Here is a 17,827-nt window from a genome sequence, read left to right on the forward strand (position 1 = left end):
AAGGTCTTCTCCAGATCTGTTTTCTTAATGCTTTCACCCTTGAATGTCTTTTCATAATGCTGCATGTTAGAAAATAAAGCCACCTCCAGAAGAAGCACAAAATAAAATAATCCATTGATCGACTCCATTCTTCCAAGGGTGACCTTTGTGCCAGAAGTTCTCACTCCAAAAAATGTTGTGACTTGAGAGATTCTTTGATGTATGCCATATTCTTTCTGATGTTTATTTTTCTTTCTTTTATCTAAAAAGTTGATTTTAATGATAGAATTCCCTGTAGTCTGCTATCCTTTGCCCCATTAGAAGGTCATGTGATGGTTGTGCTTGGGATAGATATTATAGCAAAACTGAAAACAATAAAACCTTTAACTGTTCTGAGACTTCTACAACCCTTAGGCAACCTGGGATCTGCTACTTTGGGTCACTGGTGAATTTTAGCCGTGTGCCACAATGCGTTAGACAAATCAGCAGGCCCTGTGCTTGTGAACCTCTTGATTCCTTAAAACGCATGGTGATGCCTCTCATCTTCCCCTGTTTTTCAGACCTTTGGCCAGATTCTATCTGTGTTGACAATACTGAATTTAATGTAATCAAGAGCCAGTTTCTAGGGATTTTTTAATGTCTCTAACACTTGTTACTCAGTTAAAAAGTGGTTAATTTTGTTACTATACTACTAAATGTAACCATTTTGATCACCGCTTCAGATCATGTATTGTTAACAAGAAAACAAGCCAAACTTAACTTAGTAGACTGACTTTCAGTTCTCAGCTTCTGAGCATTTAAATCCAAGTGACCTTGGATTTTAGTGCAATTAAAACGGAGCACACCATTGCTGCTGAAATTCAATTCTTAGTGCCAAGATACTCAGTGATGTATTAAAGATTACCCTAATGCATGCAGGGTTAATAACTGCTCAGTTCCATACATCACCTTTGAGTTACTTACAAAATTACCTGATTATTACAGGAAAATGCTCTGTGATTTACCAATCAGCTGTTTTCTTACCTTTGTCTCTTTGGCCTCCGTCCAGTGTCAAATGTAACACTTTTAGCTGGGTCTGCAAAAGAATTCAATGCTCAAATGAGCCAAATCCTTCTAAAAATCTGAATAACTTAGTCAGGTGCCTAGAGGGTATTGTGGTTTTTTGGAAAGAACTGACCTTGGTTATGACTGCTGAATATGTCTGAAAACCCAGAGTGGCCTTTCTCCACAAAATAAAAAGAGCTATCTGTGGCCTATAACTGGTTAGAAGTTGGAGGAATTTATTTTATTTATTGTCAAAGCTGACATTTTTTAGTATCTCCAATATTTGTTATGGTTATTCATTTAGGAAACGGTCCTTGTTATTCCACCGCTAACACTGTCTAAGCTCTTTGCGTGAATATCAGTCAATATACCCCCTAGCTACCACCCCAAGAAAGTGAGAATCCTGTGTGCTGAAAGAGAATTGCAAATAGATAGCGTTCATGATTCATTGGCCTCTGCCCTTTTTGTTAACAAAAAGTCTTAACAGATTCTGTAATATTTGCTAAGCCATCCTGTAGTGTTTTCCAGCTGGGGAAGATTTTTTTAAAAATACTTAAACCCATCCTAAAAGATACTGTTTGGACACACTCAATCTGTATGGTTTTTGTTTCGATTCATTTGCTTTTCTTTGAGTTCTTTATAATCTCTGCTCCTCATAGAATTCTTTGGGCTGTTCAAGGGGCTTATCTTAAACTGCCTGAGCATGCTGAGGAAATGGATGGGGGAGGAAAAAATCAGATGGACCCTCCTTGGGAATTTTATTCCCCCCTTACAGATCTCGAGCTGAAAAGATAGTGAGACGTTTTGTGCCAATTCCCTGTGAGTCTTCCAGAGCTAGTTACTGCCTTTCTCAATCTCTAGCAGCAACCACAAGCTTTTCATTCACCGCCAGCGTTTTACGTATGCCATGGGGGGCTCTAGAGATGGCAGCGGTGTTGAATCTCTGCATTGGGCGGCGTTGTGTTGGGGTTTGTATCAGCTGGGTGCCGGGTGATGATGGCAGAGCTCAGCAATTGTCTTATACTGACTTTGAGGAGGTTTAATTTTCTGTGCAGAGAAGGGAAGTGATAAATGTTATTCTGTGCTTTACTTTCTCCTCTCTCAGCTTTGTAGCGGTTCAGGTCTTTGTGGATGCATGTGTAGCATTCATGTGTGGCATGGAGCCTTGCTCCTTTTCTGGTAGAAACACAGCTTATACAGCCAGCAAAGATTTTCCTCTGGGTCGAATTCGACATTCTCCTCTAATTTTGCATTGAAACGTAGCAGGTTCTGTTCTTTCATGCTGCTTGGATGCATATGGGAAAGCTGACTGCGAAGTCTGTGGCTACAGATCTGTTACGGAGCAACTTCCTGTAGCAGCACAAGAAGCATCTGGTCCCTGCAGACTGCCTGCTCCAAGTCCTGTGCTCCAAAACCGTCAGTTAGTAAAGCATTGCAGTCAGCAACCTTAATATCCTGCCTTGCTTATAAACTACAGGTTTCACTGAGAAAGGTCTTGAAATCTCTAAGGAAATTTCCTCTTCAGAAATTTGTCTTGGTGTTTTTTTGATATGCTGCTGAAAGAATACACAGGCTAGAACAAATGTCCCAGCTGAACTTTGGTTCTACTAACATGAAGTGTTGGAGGCATTTCCCTAACAGTGAAACAGTAGATTAAGCTTTACAGGATACCCTCTCCCTTAAATTGAATTTCTCCTTTACACCCATGTGTGTGCATTTGTACACCATATGGACTCGCGTACAACCACGTTGCTAGTAGTTTGTATCTTTTTAGTTGCGTGCTGCCTTAAAAATGCTGACATCTCAGTAAGAGCATTTCACAATGAGAATGTCGAAGTCTTGTATTATCAATAAGGGATCATTTTCAGAAGAATATTTATCTGAATTTGAAATGTCCATTTTCTCATTTTCTGCTCTTAGGATCTTTGCACTATTTATCATTAGCTTCCAAATGCTTCTGTGTCATCCTGTATCACATTATGTGTCTTCTTTGGAAGCAGGAAAATTACTACATACTGTAATCTGTGTCACCAACAACCCCTTCTACAGTACAACTAATAGTGAAGCTGGTGGCATCTGTGAGACTCCTTCTGAATTCATGATGGTATTTGTAAACACAAAAAGAAGTGCTGCAAAGTCAGGTTGGAGCTCATGAAGTCCTGGGCTTGGAACATACAGTAAACACATAGCTGAATATTGAGATTGTCTATCTTTGCTCTTTTTTTCCCCTACGTGTATCGACATTTATCTTTATCAGCCAAAGCTTCTTTGCCAAATCTTTCAATATTAAGTATTTCTTTTAGTTGTCATCTGTTTCATTCTCTGTTCTCAGTACTTGCAGCGTAGCAGACAAGAAAACTGAAATAAAGAATATTTGTTCCTGGCTAACTCTTGGATCATTACTCATTTACTGCTGTACTAGTTGATAAGTGATATCTCCATATATCTCCATACAGTAATATGTCATTAGGAGAATCACTTTATCATGACATCAGAAAATTCCTGAATTATTTTTTCTAAGACTGGCTTTTTCTGTGCAATGGAATTTTTTCTGTCTCTTCATATTACAGTGTGTGATGATAGATATGTTTGTTGTGTCTATAAAAAGAGTAATGCTTTGAGTGCTCACTTTTAATACTCTGTATTTAACTCTGTATTTGTGAGGAAACAATATGCTGCTTTGCATCCAAGTGGCTTTTATTCTTGAGGGACACAATTAATTTACACTCCAAAAAACAAAGGCTCCCGGAACATCTCCGAATCTTACAGTAACAACCTCTGCAATAATTTAACCAATTTTTCCTGCAGTTTGGAAGCTTAAAAGATAAAATTTGGAGATCAGTCATGTATGAATACACACATTTTTCTTAAGAACAGTGTTTGAGAATTCATAGCTCCTGGCCTTCTTAAGTCAAAAGCACTTACATTACTGAAAGTATTAAAGGGACGTAAAAAACTTCTAACCATGATTTAGGCCCAAGAGTAGATAAAAATGTTAAAAATCGTCAATAATAATACAAAAGAAACAGAATTTTTCATTAAATTACTATTGAGAAGAAGAAAGATGGCATGTTTCTATTTTATTATAATAAAGACGAGCTTTCTGTTTGATCCAGAAGTAGGGCTGAGGTGAAACAATCACTCTCAAAATTAATTTTTGTTTTTTACTGAAAAACTAAGGTGTGCCCATATTTCTAGTGGTAAATGGACTGGCTCAGGTAAGTATAAGTTTGTAAAATTGACGTTTGCCCCTAATAAAATTATGGAAATGTGATACGGGATATGGTCAACAGTGACTCAGACAAGACATTGCTACTAATGCAAATGATGGTTTCTGGAGAATATGTCTTGTCAAATGTGTTTGTTTATTATCAATTTTTATGATAAAACAGACATGCAGGGTATTTTAATGTGTTCTGTACAACATTTTGTTACAGAAAATAGCATTAAGCCAAATAATTGACTTATTCTGTGTTAAATTGAAGAAAAACTAATTACCTGGTAGATCTGGGAAGGTGGTGTAAGTGAGAAAACCTCATGCTATGGGGAAGTTTCCAAAGAGATGCTGTGCTTCATAGTGTTAGGCACAAGAAACATCATCTCCCTTGTTTATTCAAGATGAGATTGAGAGATGACCTGGTCATATACTGTAAACACCTACATGTGGAAGAGATTCCCGATGATTGCAGGTCTCTTATCTAAGCAACATGATGAGGTCCGCTGGCTGTTGGCTGAAAAGTAAAAAGAAAAACAGTTCAAAAACAGCACATGTTTTAAAGGAGAGAGTAGCTGTCCGTTGGAACAACTACCCTGTATCATTTGAAAACGTTAAATCAATTTTTAATTGATTTAATTGGTTGATTAACAATTTTAATTATAATTGATTTAATTGATTGATTAACAATTAAATCAATGCTATAATTTTAACAGGTATTCTGGGATTGATATGAAAATTATGAGTGCAAGAGGTTAGTGCAGATGGTTGCAGTAGCCCCTTCTAGCCTCAGACTGTCATAGTACAGAGGATAGGAGAATAACTTTTACTTCACCTTTTTGCGTTCATTCTATCTTTGACCGCAAAGGAACTTTGATCTATTGAAATAAGAAAGGGACTAAATGTTATTATTAAACTAGAAATTGTTTACTATTTTCCCATTCTATGCCTTAGGACCTTTAGTGATACTTTACAATAATATGTTTTATACCTCTTCTGCATTAAACAGAAATGAAAATCGTGGCTTTACTTCAATATTAACATGACCATTTGCCTCAAAGCTTAGTCAGGGTTACCAGAGTCTCCCTCTGTTTGCTAATATTCGATGGTAGTCAACACATGGACCCAATGTCCCTGTCTCTCACACTGTCTGTAGAGCAAGCTGCCAGATTAATTCCATACCATGAGAAATTAATCAGTACTATTGATCTGCAGTCTTCTTTATATGAGACTTCCAGAGCGCTCTTAATCTCGTGCTCTTTTCTGTTATTTGTCCTAGGAAAACTTTAAAAGGTTTTATATGTTTCTCAGTGCAATTAGCAACCACGCATTTTAGGGTTGTGAGGACGTTAGTGTGTTTAGGAGGATGTGCAAATATTAAACACACAGTTTACAAACCTAACAAGACCCGCAGGTTTTCACTTTCTTTCTTCAGGTGTATTTTTGTTTCTATTTCAATAGGGAAAGCTATTTCAGGTAAGAAATTAATTGAAGGTCTTATTTAATTGATCCGCTATGAAGATGTCTTCATATTCACAGGACAGTTTTTCACTCACCTTTACTTTACATTTCATAAGGTTTCATAATACTTTCTTTTTGCTCTAATCTCAAGCTCTTTGGATTTTCTAGTCTGTAAGCCCTCCAGGGCAGGTTACTTATAATATGTCTGTACACACTGAAACTAAACCCTAGGTATGCTTGGATACGTGTCGGTAAGTCGTCATCTACATGAAGATTTCTGAAGACTAGGTTTTCTGGATGTGAGCAAAACGTGATGTTTTCTATTGTGAATGGTCCGTCTTTGCATGTCTTCAAGCTCCTTCAGCTCTGAGTGTCCGTTCTGTGCTCCTGCAGGGATTGAGCGTAGCAGCGGGCGGATAGTCTGGGCACCAAGGCTGGAGGGATATCCACAAACAGGACATAGTAGTGCCACCTGCAATTCTGGAAAACAAGTGTGAAAACTGTTAGGAATGAGAACAGTGTAACAGAATAGTCCCTTCTTCCACATCACCCTTTCAGCAGCAGTGAAAGCAGTAGATGGGTAGAAAAAGACTACCCCAATTCAAGATAAAACTCCCACCAGAAGCTTTATGAAATAACTGGATGGATGGATCTTAAGATCCACCCAGGAGCATCTTAAGATCCATCCATTCAGTTATTTCATAAAGCGTGCGCTGGCCTGGTGTCATATTCCCAGCTGATTATTTTTCATCTTTCTTTTATTCAGGTTCTCTCAATTTGCCCAAAGGACATGAGAGCAGATATTTGCGTGCACCTAAACCGGAAAGTTTTTAACGAGCACCCTGCCTTCCGGCTGGCTAGCGACGGCTGCCTGCGAGCCCTGGCTGTGGAGTTTCAGACGATCCATTGTGCCCCAGGGGACCTCATCTATCATGCTGGGGAAAGTGTTGATGCTCTTTGCTTTGTGGTCTCGGGATCCCTAGAAGTCATCCAGGACGACGAGGTGGTGGCTATTTTAGGTACTGTGATCTCTATTGAAATGCTAGTGGTTTGGATATATTTGCCTTCTGCTTAGCTTCGAATATTAACTAGTCTTGCCTAACATCAGCTGGGACTACAGGAGGCTAGTGGTTGTCATAAGATGGAGATGTCATGTCTCCAGAGATACTACTCTAGAAGCAAACCCTTCATCTTTTATGCCATTGGGAATGCTCTTTCTGCCCCGTATGGCTCACCACTCACAGTTACAGTGTCTCTGAGCAGAAGAGAATGGCATCTGTGTGCTTGACATCTTTTAAATAGCCTGGAGAGGAAATGCACATTGTTTTATATTAGTCTCTCAGGAGGATTTCCGCATTAACCTTCACACTGGGATTTTCATTTGTCTGTATTCTAGGCCAGAATAATACCTGCAAACAGTCTCTACAAGGAAGCAAAGATGTCACTTGTAGTGAACTGGCTTTACAGAAAATAAATAGTCTCATCTGACTATGCAAAGAGATAGGGATGCACCATCTATCCAGCCACAGTTGTGAGAAGTCTGAGTAATGGGGGAGCTCCAGGATAATCACCCCGTCACCCCGCTGCGGTGTCTGGTTTGCCAGCAGTGGGTGGGAAAGAGCCTAATTCAGACTCCTCACTAGCTTGCATGGGATTGGGAAAGGTGTAGCAGATGATGGGACTCAGTGGTCAGCACTAGTGTTGAGGCAGGAATCACCCTCAGAGGCAGAACAATGTAGATCATTTACGGAATGTAGATCATTAGGGATTCACTTAGGGAAGTGATCGTGCCCCTGTACTTGGCACTGGTGAGGCTGCACCTCAAATACTGTGTTCAGTTTTGGGCTCCTCACTACAAGAAGGACATCGAGGTGCTGGAGCGTGTCCAGAGAAGGGCAGCGAGGCTGGTGAGGGGTCTGGAGAACAAGTCTTCTGAGGAGCGGCTGAGGGAACTGGGGTTGTTTAGTCTGGAGAAGAGGAGGCTCAGGGGAGACCTCATCGCTCTCTACAACTCCCTGAAAGGAGGTTGTAGCGAGGTGGGTGTCAGTCTCTTCTCCCAAGTAACAAGTGATAGGACGAGAGGAAATGGCCTCAAGTTGCACCAGGGGAGGTTTAGATTGGACGTGAGGAAAAATTTCTTTACTGAAAGAGTGGTTAAACATTGGAACAGGCTGCCCAGGGAAGTGGTTGAGTCCCCATCCCTGGAGGTATTTAAAAGACGTGTAGATGAGGCGCTTAGGGACATGGTTTAGTGGGCATGGTGGTGTTGGGTTGACAGTTGGACTCGATGATCTTAGAGGTCTTTTCCAACCTTAATGATTCTATGATTCTATGATTCTAGAGGAAGAACTGGTGGCTCTGCATGCAAACCATCCAGAGTCTGTCTTGCCTGTTTAAAATAGACCCATTTATTGTAGAACTCGTCTCCTGTTGAATGTTAGCTATTTGCCTTCTCTTAAACTGGAGCTGTGGCTCCCTGAGGGCAAATCCAGTGGGTGGCCTTGTCCTAGGGGACCTCTCACACCCCACTGAAGCTCTGTACTGCTTCTTCCCTGTAAGGGTGGCTCCAGAGGGCTCCATGGGTCCCTCTCGATTCTCATGGGGACGATTGCTGGGAGATGAGGGTTACACTTGGGAGTTGTGCTGGCATGTGGGAAGAGAGCAGCCATGGGGAGTCAATACTGGTCATGAATCAAGGCTTCAGCCTCTTCCCAGCTGGCAGCAAGGGAGAGGAGAGGAGAAATGAGGACAAGCGTGTAGCCGAAGGAGACTCCTGACGTGTTGCTGTACAAGCCTGTGTATGTGTGCACGTGTCCCACTGGGGTGGGACTGGGCAGTGTGCAGGTGTGTGGACGGGACTGCATGGGGACGGCTCCCCAAGGGCATAACCGGGGTCTTCCCAGCTGGAGAGTGTGAACTCAGGAATGCACACCCATGCTCTTTCGAAATACCTGCTGCAGCTTTCTGTATTCTAGTATATACTAAGGTTTTTAAAAATAGAGATTTAATGTAAGAATGAATCTCTTTCCATATTCAGAAGTCATTATGGTGAAAGCTCCTAAATCTGCAATTTCCATAGTAAAATGTTCCTTGTATTTCAGCTCACTGGACCATTTCATTTTTATTATTAATCTCAGTGACGATATCTTATATTTGCTTACAGCTATTTAAAAAACAAAAGCTTTAAGAGTAAGTAGCAGCATTTAAACAAATAAATGGTTTTACTGGGTATTATAATGAAAACAAACAATAAATATGTAATTTACTGAACTAGAAGCCATCACTAAGTGGATTACACGCAAAACTTGCATTTAGTGATGAATATTGTTTGTTTGGAATGATAGTAAGAACTTTTTGTTTCTACCTTGTAGATATGGTAAATCTCGTATCTATGTTGTTCTCCATTTGGCTGGAGAGACCTTTAAGCATATGTAGTTAAAATGAATTACCTTTAATTACTGAAACTGCCTTCGATTCTGCCATGGCTGCTGACAGGTGATCCCATGACTCAGAGCTGTGTTCATTGTGTACTACAGGGATTGGCAGAATGTGTAAATGTAACTTAAAGCAAGATAAACTGCTTCCTCTTGTCATAGAGCATTCTGAAGAGTTTTTTCATGCTCTGACAGATTATTTAACAGAATAGTGAACTGAGTAATTATGAGATGTTGTATCCTAAAAGTTCACTTGTGGAAGAAAATCTCTCCCAGATGTAGTTGCAAAGACATTTATAGTGGCAGCTGTGGCACCTGAAATAGCGACTGCAGATCAGGTGAAGAACATAATTTTTATTGATCTGTTCTGCCTTGAGAAGTTCAAGCACAAGGAAAGTGAATCTGCCTAAGGGGGAGACCAGGTTTAATAACCTCTGCCTAACGTGAAAACCTCTGTAGCCTGCTTTGAATACTCCAAGCATCTGCCGTCACACTGGGTTTCCTAGGGAAAGTCAACTTAAGGGGTTGTATTACCAGTCTGTCCATCTTGTCCATCCCCCCCGCAGTAACCTAGAATGGAAATGTGATAAGTATGTTTGGAAACTTGTCCTCATTAATTTCCTCTATGGCAGCAGGAGCGTGGCAGGATGTGCTGTCTGCCAGCCTCTGCTGCTTGCAGAGCAAAGAAACGGATGTTTCCTAAGTTTGCTTTGGATCTGGTACTTTGCAGTTACTGTTTTAATAGTGTAGTGTTATTTAATATGGTAGTGTTATTTGCCTTGCTTAAAGAGAGAGAGAGAGAGACGTGTGTCCTTTTTTTGTTTGTTTGTTTTTACCATGCTCATCCGCAGCTGGAAGTTTTGGTGTATTCTTAAAAGTGGAATATCCTAGAAAAGTAGATCAGGTAGGGATGCCAAAATGGGTTAAGAACATGCATCTTCCATCTCTTACATTAGTCTTCTGTCCGAAGTACAGGGCTTCATCCTCCCTCAAGTCCCAGCATAGAATCATAGAATCATTAAGGTAGGAAAAGACCTCTAAGATCATCGAGTCCAACTGTCAACCCAACACCACCATGCCCACTAAACCATGTCCCTAAGCGCCTCATCTACACGTCTTTTAAATATTTCCAGGGATGGTGACTCAACCACTTCCCTGGGCAGCCTGTTCCAATGTTTAAACACTCTTTCAGTGAAGAAATTTTTCCTCACATCCAATCTAAACCTCCCCTGGCACAACTTGAGGCTGTTTCCTCTTGTCCTATCGCTTGTTACTTGGGAGAAGAGACCGACACCCACCCCGCTACAACCTCCTTTCAGGGAGTTGTAGAGAGCGATGAGGTCTCCCCTCAGCCTCCTCTTCTCCAGACTAAACAACCCCAGTTCCCTCAGCCGCTCCTCAGAAGACTTGTTCTCCAGACCCTTCACCAGCCTCGTTGCCCTTCTCTGGACACGCTCCAGCACCTCGATGTCCTTCTTGTAGTGAGGAGCCCAAAACTGAACACAGTATTTGAGGTGCAGCCTCACCAGTGCTGAGTACAGGGGCACGATCACTTCCCTACTCCTGCTGGCCACACTGGTTCTGATACAGGCCAGGATGCCATTGGCCTTCTTGGCCACCTGGGCACACTGCCGGCTCATGTTCAGCCGGCTGTCAACCAGCACCCCCAGGTCCTTTTCCGCCAGGCAGCTTTCCAGCCACTCTTCCCCAAGCCTGTAGCGCTGCATGGGGTTGTTGTGGCCGAAGTGCAGGACCCGGCACTTGGCCTTGTTGAATCTCATACAGTTGGCCTCGGCCCATCGATCCAGCCTGTCCAGGTCCCTCTGCAGAGCCTTCCTACCCTCGAGCAGATCAACACTCCTGCCCAACTTGGTGTCGTCTGCAAACTTACTGAGGGTGCACTCGATCCCCTCGTCCAGATCATTGATAAAGATATTGAACAAGACCGGCCCCAGTACTGAGCCCTGGGGAACACCGCTCGTGACCGGCCACCAACTGGATGGAACTCCATTCACCACAACTCGCTGGGCCCGGCCGTCCAGCCAGTTTTTGACCCAGCGCAGAGTCCACCTGTCTAAGCCGTGAGCCGCCAGCTTCTCGAGGAGAATGCTGTGGGAGATGGTGTCAAAGGCCTTACTGAAGTCTAGGTAGACCACATCCACAGCCTTTCCCTCATCCACTAGGCAGGTCACCTGGTCATAGAAGGAGATCAGGTTGGTCAAGCAGGACCTGCCTCTCATGAATCCGTGCTGGCTGGGCCTGATCCCCTGGTTGTCCCGCACATGCCTTGTGAGCGCCCTCAAGATGAACCGCTCCATAATCTTCCCCGGCACCGAGGTCAGGCTGACAGGCCTGTAGTTCCCCGGATCCTCCTTCCAGCTCTTCTTGTAGATGGGCGTCACATTGGCAAGCCTCCAGTCGTCTGGGACCTCCCCCGTTAACCAGGACTGCTGATAAATGATGGAGAGTGGCTTGGCGAGCTCCTCCACCAGCTCCCTCAGCACTCTTGGGTGGATCCCATCCGGCCCCATAGACTTGTGAGCGTCCAGGTGGTGTAGCAGGTCGTTAACTGCTTCCTCTTGGATTACGGGGGGTTCATCCTGCTCGCTGTCCCTGTCTTCCAGCTCAGGGGGCCGAGTACCCTGAGGATAACTGGTCTGCCTGTTAAAGACTGAGGCAAAGAAGGCATTGAGTACCTCAGCCTTTTCCTCATCCTCGGTGACAATGTTCCCCCCCGCATCCAATAAAGGATGGAGATTCTCCTTGGCTCTCTTCTTGTCATTAATATATTTGTAAAAACTTTTTTTGTTGTCTTTAACAACAGCGGCCAGATTGCGTTCTAGCTGGGCTTTTGCCTTTCTCATTTCCTCTCTGCATGACCTAATGAGATCCCTGTACTCTTTTTGAGTTGCCTGAATAACTCTGCAATGTTGCTGCTTTTTCCCCTTCTCTCTCTTCCCTTATCACATTCCCTTCCCTCACAGCCATGGTGAGTTGGCACATCCAGCCTCTCTGCCTGCCGAAATGGTGTCCTCAGGAGACTTGCATCCCGTTCAGGTGCTTTCTGCAGGCTCCACCGTGGAGACAACCATCCTTTTGTTCAGCAGCAGTTTTCCTGGTTCGACGGCCCCAGCTTTGGCATTTCTTGTGCTCGAAAGCAGATGAAACCCAGTGATTGACAGGGCAACTTGCAGCACTGTGACGTTTTGTTCTCCCCTGGTTTGGTTTTGTTCTCACTTGTGCGTAATTAAATGCCCAGCTGCTGCAGTAATCAGCATTACAGAAATCAGTACAGTAAGAGAATGAATCCAATTGTAGATCCGCAGTTTATAGGACTCATTAATGAAGATATCCAGGTGCCCCGTTACGTTCCCCTCATTAGTTATCTCCATTTCTCGAGGACAGTCTCCCACCTGTTGCAGGTACTGACTGCTGCTGTAGCAGAGAGCGCACCACATCCAGAGCTGGTGTGATGAGGTGCTGCTTTGCTGGAGAAAACAAGATCCAGTCATTTTAACATAACTCATCTGCAGTTGCCAGGATAATAGAGAAGGGCAAAAAGTCTTGTCTCCAATTATCAAAATTTTCCTAGCAAGCGAGGTGACCCTGAGAAGGCACATCAGTAATTTTCCACCGTCTCAAGCAGGAGGAAACAATTTAACTGCCACTGCTCTGCATGGGGAGGTCTTATCAGTGGAAAAGTCTCAGGAAGGACCAGGAGTTTGAAGTCCCCCAGGCTAATGAAACGAGGCATCTGCTAGCAGAGGGCACCTAACAATTCACCCTGCCACAATTAACCTGAATTTGCTCCAGGCGAGGAGTTTCATGTAAGTGGCGATGCCAACCAAGTGTCTCTGGAAGCTGCTTTCCAGCTCCTGCTCTTTGCACAGCTGACTGCGTAAGTTGTACAGTAACTTAAACCAGGCAGATTGATTAACAAGGTTTAAAGAAGTCGTTTTGCCGGCGGAGAAATAATGACCTACCATGTTCAAATGTTGATTGTAGGAGTTGATCAAAAATATTGCTCAAACTGCATAGTGATAAAAATATATTGAGCAGTGAAATCCTAGTGGGGGCTGCTGCTGAATGAATTCAATTTTGATAGTCAAGCCAGGATGAATATAGATTTAATAGCTCATGTTTCAGCCACACTTAGGGTCCTGATCCCATATATATTCAATTAAGTTGTTATTTGCCTTTATGTGTTGCATGTTAATTCTCAGCATGTTCTGTGTATAGTCCCAGCGCAACCTGTTGTTTATTGGATTTATTGTTTTCAGGCAAGCCAGAGTTTCACTTACTAAAGGTCTGCTTCATGAATTCTTTCCAAATGTTTGGTCTGGGAAGGGGATATTACGCAGTATAGAGGAGTTAAGGAAAGCAAGAATGCAAGTGGCATGTCTTCTTGAATTTGGTATGACAGCTGAAAATAGGGATGAGTCTTTTTCTACTCTTAATCTTACATATGTTTGGAGGTCAAAAGATTAAGTTTCCTACCAAATCACACAGAGGAAAGTCCCTTAGAGGCTGAGCAAGTAGCAGCTCCCATTTAGGTGAGCAGGAGACCCAGGCACTCCAGAGTAATTTGGTATTTGGCATCAACACTTTGAATTTCCTTGGTGTTATACAGCCGGGCACGTGCTTTGTGCAGGACAAGACTGACCATGTGTGATGCACTGTATGGCATGAAAAACTGTCAGTCCAATTCCATCTCACAGATTAGTAGCTAATTCTGTGATTTCAGTTAGTTTAGTTGCAGCTTGGGTTTCTTCTCAAGTGGAATGAAGGTGGCGGAATTTGCCTCTATGTCAAATCAGCTCTTGATATTTTATACTGAACTTTTTTTTGGTTTTCATGTGAAGTAAACCAAGGCAGACTAATTGTGAGAGTTTCCCCAGGTTAGTAACGTGCACCTGGTAGCAATTTACGGAACAGCCTGTGTCCTATTTCATTTATAGGAAAAGTCCCATTTGTTCCAATGAGTTAAAGCTCTAAATTAACTAAGAGGAAAATGGTTCATAAAGGAAAGGGTAGAGTTTTTTTTCAGCTAGCAGGACTGCAATAATGTATGTGATGCAGGTTGTTTTTTAAGTGCTGAATCTCAAAGTATTTTGCAAAATACTTGCAGGATTACTGATCTGAGAACCTATGTGACACACTGCTCTGCACTGTGCAGTTCTTAAGCACGTGCCTTGGAATAAGTCATATCTCGCAGGTCTGGGTTGGCATATGTAGTACCATGTAAGATTTAGTCCTACTGATGCTTGTTCAAAAGTGTTATTAGTTCTTACTGACAGAGTTGAAGGGAATGTTCAATTTTTCACATTATTTTGTAAATTTAAAATATTTTCATCTCTGTCTGCATGTTAGTTAACTATAAGAAGAAGCATCAATCTTAATTTAGTGCCAGCTGGTGTGTTATAGATGTGATCTGCAGCCTCCAATGTCAGAAAGATTCCTTTCACTGAATTGAAATGTTTTTGAATTAGACCTGCACGCTTCACTGCCAAACCCAGGACCTCAAATGTCTTGGCAGCGCAAGAAAAGGAAAATTATTTAAAAATCATGTGATATATGTCTTTTAAATCAGACTAACAGTTTGAGTCAATCTGATTTGCTTTATGAGTTTTGAAGATGGTGGGAATGGCCATGCTTTCGCGTTTATTTCCTCGGTCAGGAAGGATAGAAACTTATTTATGTATAAAATCAAAATGGAGATATCCTGTCTCCAGGAGCTGGGCTTCTAGAAAAATATGAAGTACTAGGAGACTTGCACTAAAAGTGAGAGAGATGGGGACCACAAACAGAATATCTATATAGACCTTTTGCTCTTCTTGCAGCAGTCCTGAATGCTGGAAGAAAGCTAAATTTCTTTTGTGTTTTTAGGTGCAGATGGGGAAGGTTGCACTGTGTTAAATAATGCAAAGTACCTTTGCCAGCATGGGCTTGGATCTTCGGCACAAGTCTCTTGTTATTGTTTCTTTGCTGGCTATTTTGACGATCTTTCAAATGGTAGAAATGCTGTTTTTTCTGATCATTCTGCCCTTTCACATGTTAATGTGCAGTCCTGTAGAGCTGGATTTCTGACTGGTCAGTGCTCAGCTCTGATCTGATTTTCAAGGGAGTTCTGGCCCTTCTGGATGCCGTAGGAAAGGCTGAGATTTTGGCTAAAACATTCACAGAGGCAAGGAGCCCTCTCTCACAGTCTAATAGTCATCTCTGCACGTCATAGGCTGTGCTTACAGGAAGCAATGATGTCCCAGCTGGCAGGAGGTAGCTGATGAATCTGCACTACTACATCACCCCCATCTTCTCCTGATCTCCTCTTCAGACATAAACAGCTGTATTGTCTAAGTCCAGAAATCCAGCCAGCCCAGTAGCCTGTCTCCAGAAATGGCCAGTAGTGGACGTGCAGGAGAAAGTAGGAAGATGAAGTAAGCAAACAGTGATACTTCCCCAGAATATTCTCCAACCCTCCATTAAATTGTGTCTTAAGGTCTTCCTCACCCAGAGGGAAAACTTTTGTGTTTAGTAGCCACAGATGGATTATACTGCATGAATCCATCCTGTCATTTTGTAAACCTGTGCAACCATCCCCGGCGTCCCATGGCAAGGAGCTGCAGAGCTTACCTACTTGCTGAACCATCACAGAGCTGTGTGCTGCTCTGGGTAGCAGGAGCTGATTCCCTCCTTGCTCATTGGATTTCTACATCGGTTTGAGATACGTCTGTCCTGCAGCCAGAGGTTTCACTGCAGATGTATAGACACAAGCAGATGTATTTGTATGAATATACATACCAGTATATGTAATTATGGCTGCGGGGACTTGATATTTGGTCACTGACCTCCACCTCTGTGCATGCTGCCGTCACTTCATGGCTATTCGTACCTGAGCTGATTAGATGAATGTTTTCTCTACATGATACAGTTTTTCTGATTCTGCAACAGAATCAGCCTTTGCTTTTCATAAGCAACAGAAGATTTGAGCATATCGTGGTGGAAAGCCTACATTACTCATCACGTCTGGCTTTTGCTAGTGTGACTGATGGGACTTTGGAGATGTTTTAAAATGGGGGGAAGGGTGGCTGGCCTATTAGCTAAGACTGTGCAGCACAGAAAAACACCTTATAACCTTAAGAAGAAGTCTTGGTCCCTTTTATGTGTTTTTCCTCAGTGCTGTTTTCCACCAAAAATTTATTCTTTCACTGTCTGCCCAAACTTTCTCCCAAAGGCCCCATCAAGTTCTCATGTCTACTAGGATATTTCTTAGCTCAGTTTCTGTCCCGGTCTGGAGAAGGATAAATTTTGCCTTTATGTAGATATCATAGAATCATAGAATAGTTTGGGTTGGAAGGGACCTCTAAAGGTCATCTAGTCCAACCCCTCTGCCGTGGGCAGGGACATCTTCAACTAGATCAGGTTGCTCAGAGCCCCGGCCAACCTGACCTGGAATGTTTCCAGGGATGGGGCATCCAACACCTCTCTGGGCAACCTGGGCCAGTGCTTCACCACCCTCAGTGTAAAAAATTTCTTCCTTTTATCTAGTCTAAATCTACCCCCCTTTAGTTTAAAGCCATTCCCCCTTGTCCTGTCGCAACAGGCCCTGCTAAAAAGTCTGTCCCCATCTTTCTTATAAGCCCCCTTTAAGTACTGACAGGCTGCAATAAGGTCTCCCCGAAGCCTTCTCTTCTCTAGGCTGAACAACCCCAACTCTCTCAGCCTTTCTTCACAGGAGAGGTGTTCCATCCCCCTGATCATTTTCGTGGCCCTCTTCTGGACCCGCTCCAACAGCTCCATGTCTTTCTTATGCTGAGGACTCCAGAGCTGGATGCAGTACTGCAGGTGGGGTCTCACCAGAGCAGAGTAGAGGGGCAGAATCCCCTCCCTCGACCTGCTGGCCACGCTGCTTTTGGTGCAGCCCAGGATACGATTGGCCTTCTGGGCTGCGAGCGCACATTGCTGGCTCATGTCCAGCTTTTCATCCACCAGCACAGAAAACAGATGCAGAATTAAGATGCTGCTTTACTATCACAACAGTTGCTCTGTGACTTCACTGTGTCAGTCCATCTCCTACTAAATCTAAAACAACGCTCGTGTACCAGTCCCAGCTCACCTTACAGATCTCCAAAATTAGAGGACATCATCAAACTACCAACTTTTAACATCACATTGTACTACCTGTGTGGGAATTTGAGTTCATGAAGTCTCCTCCTTTTACATGCCCTGTAAGTTTAACAAAGGTTTATTTCTTTTTTTTATTAAGTTCACAATTGTTTTTAAACAAATGCGCCCTCCTGCAATGGAGTGAATTTTTTTCCCCCCATTTATTTATGCAGTAGGAGCTTCCAAAGGCCACATCGACCCTGAAAACTGAGGCTCAGCTCTTTGAATATCTCAACAATAGTGTTACCTGTTTCAAAAGAATATTTGGAGAAACATTTCTGCACTAAAACAACTGCTGTAAACAGCTGGTTAAACCCATATATATGGGTTCTGAGGTGCTGTTTAGCAAGAGTCTTTCCTCGCTGAGTTCAAGGACTTTTTCATTCCCTTTGCAGGCTCCTGGGGAGTTTCATAAGGCCCTTAAGATTTTTTCTGCCTGAAAGGTCCAGGCATGAGCTGCTGTCTCACAAATTGGCAAGTCAGTCCATGGTGCAAGGCTGCAGAGAACATCTGCCCCCCCCGCTTCTGTATG

The 17,827-nt window shown here is 42.9% G+C and overlaps 1 protein-coding gene across 1 annotated transcript in view; it reads left to right on the forward strand.

Moving 5' to 3' along the window:
• KCNH5 (potassium voltage-gated channel subfamily H member 5) overlaps nt 1–17,827 on the forward strand; it is a 165,486-nt gene that overhangs the window by 114,568 nt on the left and 33,091 nt on the right. The window contains exon 9 of the mRNA XM_076345633.1: nt 6,465–6,717. Coding sequence (XP_076201748.1) covers nt 6,465–6,717 — 253 coding nt within the window. The remainder of the gene's footprint in view (nt 1–6,464; nt 6,718–17,827) is intronic.

The sequence above is a fragment of the Aptenodytes patagonicus genome, chromosome 7, assembly GCF_965638725.1.
Source record: "Aptenodytes patagonicus chromosome 7, bAptPat1.pri.cur, whole genome shotgun sequence".
Classification (NCBI taxonomy): domain Eukaryota; kingdom Metazoa; phylum Chordata; class Aves; order Sphenisciformes; family Spheniscidae; genus Aptenodytes; species Aptenodytes patagonicus.